Source organism: Calidris pugnax, unplaced genomic scaffold (assembly GCF_001431845.1).
Source record: "Calidris pugnax isolate Ruff unplaced genomic scaffold, ASM143184v1 scaffold272, whole genome shotgun sequence".
In the NCBI taxonomy this organism is placed as follows: Eukaryota; Metazoa; Chordata; class Aves; order Charadriiformes; family Scolopacidae; genus Calidris; species Calidris pugnax.
The window spans coordinates 638,919-642,086 of record NW_015091016.1 but is presented as its reverse complement, the minus strand read 5'-3'; the positions used below and the strand labels follow the sequence as shown (position 1 = coordinate 642,086).

General features: G+C 73.5%; 1 protein-coding gene across 2 annotated transcripts; it reads right to left on the bottom strand.

The window, feature by feature from the left end:
- Positions 1-221: 221 nt before the first annotated feature.
- LOC106896037 (tigger transposable element-derived protein 3-like) lies at positions 222-3,100 on the bottom strand. Of its 2 annotated transcripts, none has more exons than XM_014955744.1 (3): positions 3,008-3,100; positions 2,705-2,869; positions 222-2,551 (listed from the first exon to the last, which is right to left on the bottom strand). In XM_014955744.1, exons 2-3 carry the CDS (start codon positions 2,736-2,738, stop codon positions 531-533), a joined length of 2,055 nt encoding a protein of 684 aa, XP_014811230.1. In that variant the 5' UTR covers positions 2,739-2,869; positions 3,008-3,100; the 3' UTR covers positions 222-530. The 2 variants fall into 2 exon arrangements, with proteins under 2 accessions (XP_014811230.1, XP_014811231.1); XM_014955745.1 differs by having other exon boundaries at positions 222-2,308; positions 2,423-2,551; positions 2,705-3,011.
- Between the last annotated feature and the right edge of the window lie 68 nt (positions 3,101-3,168).

Below are 3,168 nucleotides of genomic sequence, written 5' to 3'. Positions count from 1 at the left end.
CCAGGGGAGCCCCCTGAACCCCCACCCCCGGTGGGCTCACGGCAGGGCTTGGAAATGAAATTAAAATCCAACAACCACCATCCACACTTTGCTGAATTCTGCCTTTTTAATGCCTGTTGCAAACCTCGGGGCACCGCACGGTGACAGCCACCGGTGGCCCCCTCAAAACCCCCATGGGGAGCCACTGTCCCCCCCTCCCCCGGCAGACACAACCCCCCCACTCAGGGCGAATCCCCTCCACGGTGGCTCCCGGGGGCTCCAGATGCCACCCCCCAGGGAGAAGGTTTTGGCAGCGGCTCCGTGTCACCAGCCCCTGGCACTGCCCCGAGGGGGGACACCTCAAGCGGTGGTGGCTCCGCAGCCCCCAGGGCACGGTGCTCCCCACTTTGCCCCCGCACCACGCAGACCCACGGCAAACCCCACGGCACAACTCAGCCCGCACTGCCACCACCGCCGGGGGACGGTGGCCAGGCCAGTCCAGTGACGGCCCCGATGAGCTCCAGTCACCAGCACAGGTCTGACCCCTCTGCTCACTGCTGGAGAGGGGTGTCCCCCATCAGGGCTGGCCCAGTGATGGCCGCCACCATGTGCACGGCGTCCTCCAGCTCGTAGAAGGCTTGGAAGAGGTCCGGTGAGGTGGCCCGGCACTCCAGGTACCGCCGCAGCGTGGCCAGGCTCCCCCAAACCTCCCGTTCCGTGGGGCAGGGCTGCACCGGCTCTCCCGCCTCCTCGCCCTCCGATGTCCCCTCGTCCCCATCTGCCGGCTCCCCGTCACGTCCCAGCTCCTCCTGGCCGAGCGGGCCGGACGCCGGGGTGAGGGTCGGGGCCTCGGGGCCGGCATCGGGGCTGAAGCCGGCGGCACGGAAGCAGCTGGCGATGAGCCCCGGGCGCACGTCGCCCCAGGCTTGTGCCAGCGTGTGCAGGGCATCCAGGAGGGTGGGCTGCCCCGCGCCGCGCTCCGCCGGCGGCCACCGCAGGCACCGGCGCCGGTAGTGGCCCTTGAGGTCGTTGGCGATGCCGCCATCCAAGGTGATGGCCGGCGGGACGAAGACCATCCTGACGTTGGAGAGCTGGAGGTAGGGGCGCGCCTCCTCCTTGGCGAGGAGGAGGAGGACGCTCTTCCCCCGTCGCTGCATCCCCTCGTTGAACTCCCGTAGCCACTCGGCGAAGAGGGGGGCCGTCACCCCGGCCACGCCGCCGCCGCCGCGGTAGCTCCAGGGCATCTGCCCCAGGTTGACGCCCCGAAGGCAACGTGGCCGGGGGCTCTCCCCCACCGCCCGCAGCGGGACCTTCTCCGAGCCGTCGGCGTTGGCGCAGAGCAGCAGTGCCAGCCGGTCGCCGGCACTCTCCCCCTTCCCGGGGGAGCCGGTGGGGAGCGGGACCCCCGTCTCCCCGCAGACGTAGATCTCGGAGGGCGCGTAGCTGCGGAGGAGGCCGGGCAGCACCGCGCCAGCCCAGCACTCGGCCGTGGGCTGCTCTGCGTCCCCTTTCTCTGCCGGCGGCTTCTTGCCCTGCCGAGCCCCGAAACGTGCCAACCAGCCGCCGCCGGGCGGGGGGTCGGGTTGGCCCAGGGCCTGGGCCTGGGCGAGGTGTTTGGCTTTGAGCTGGAGGAGGGAGCCGGTGCCGGGCAGGTCGGTGGTGCGGGCGCCCTCCACCCAGCGCAGCAGGGCGGCCTCGAGGGCCGCGTCCTCCTTCCCTTCCCGCTTGCGTTTGTGCTCGGGCTGGCCGCTGCGGTGCCACTCGCTCAGGATCCGCTCCTTGTTCTTGATGATGCGACAGATCTGGGGCTGCGACACCCCGAAGCGCTTGGCCAGTTCGCTCTGAGACACCTTGGGGCCCTCCAGCATCTCCAGCACCCGCACCTTCTCCGGCAGCGACAGCTCCTTCCGCTCCTTTGGGGGGGGGGCCGCCGCCGCTCCCCCTTCCGCCGTCCCCGGGGAGCGGCCAGTGCCGGGAGGGGCGCGGCAGGGGCTGCTCGCCCCCCCCAGCCCCACGGGCTCGGCGAAGCCCCTGCCACAGCGGCCACAGGCGTAGCCGCCGTCCCCGCCGTGCGCCTGCCGGTGCCGCACCAGGTCCGGTTTGTGCCCGTAGAAGCCGCGGCCGCACTCGGTGCACTCGAGCGGTGGCTCGGCCGAGCGGCGGCACCGGGTCTCCAGGGGGGGTGGCGGGGCCAGGAACCCCCCGTTACTGGCACCGGGGTTCAGTCTGGGCTCCGGGACACCACAAAAGCTGCAGCCGGGGCCGGTGCGGTGGGACGGGGGGGACGCGGGTGGCGGGGACACCCCCTCCTCGCTCTTCACCTCCGTCCCTGCGGAGACAGGAGCGTGTTGGGGAGCCGGCCCCTCACCAGGGGTCCCGCGGGACCAAGCCCTCCGGTTTGGCGGGATCCCCCGTCCCCCGGTCCCTCCCGGGACCCGCTCACCCTGGGGGGGGCCGGTGGGCGCCGTACGTGGCCGGGGGCTCCGGTGCTGCCCGTAGTGCCCCGCCGTCGCCGCCTCCGTCTCCCCTCGCTCCACCTCGGCCAGGATGTCGGGTTTGGTGACGCCGTACCCTGTCACGGAGACAAGAGGAGGGGCGGCCGGTGATGGCACCGCACGGCGGCCGGGTGCGACGGGGCTGCTCCCGCCAACCGCCGGTGACCCCGGCGTCGCTCACAGCCAGGATGTGACCGGGGCCGGTGCCGGGCTGGACCCGCATCCCTCACCCAGGGCGGCGGGGCGCTCCCGGTCCTCCTTCATGGCACCGGGAGGGTCCCGGGGGGACGCGGCGGCTGCTCCAGGTGCTGCTCCCGGTGCTGATCCCCGTACAACTCCCGGTGCCGCTCCCGGTGCCGCTCCCGGTGCCGGTGCCGCTCCGGGCGAGGCCTCACCTGCGGGGACGGGGGAGCCGGGGGAACGGCGGCGGTTGAACGATGCTCCGCACCGGGATGCCGGCGCACGGCGGGGCTGGGGAAGAGGGAGAACGGGGCGGCAGCGGGGGCCGCCTCTGGAGGGCGGGCAGCCGGTACCGGGCACGGCCGAACCCCGGTGGGCTCCGTCCCCGGGGCCGGGCCCTGTCCCCTCCCGTCCGGTGGGTCCCGGTGCCGCCGCGGCCCCGCCCCCGCCCGGCAAACGGTGGGGGGGAATCTCGTCCCGCTATTGGCCCGCCGCCAACAGATTGGCAGCTCCC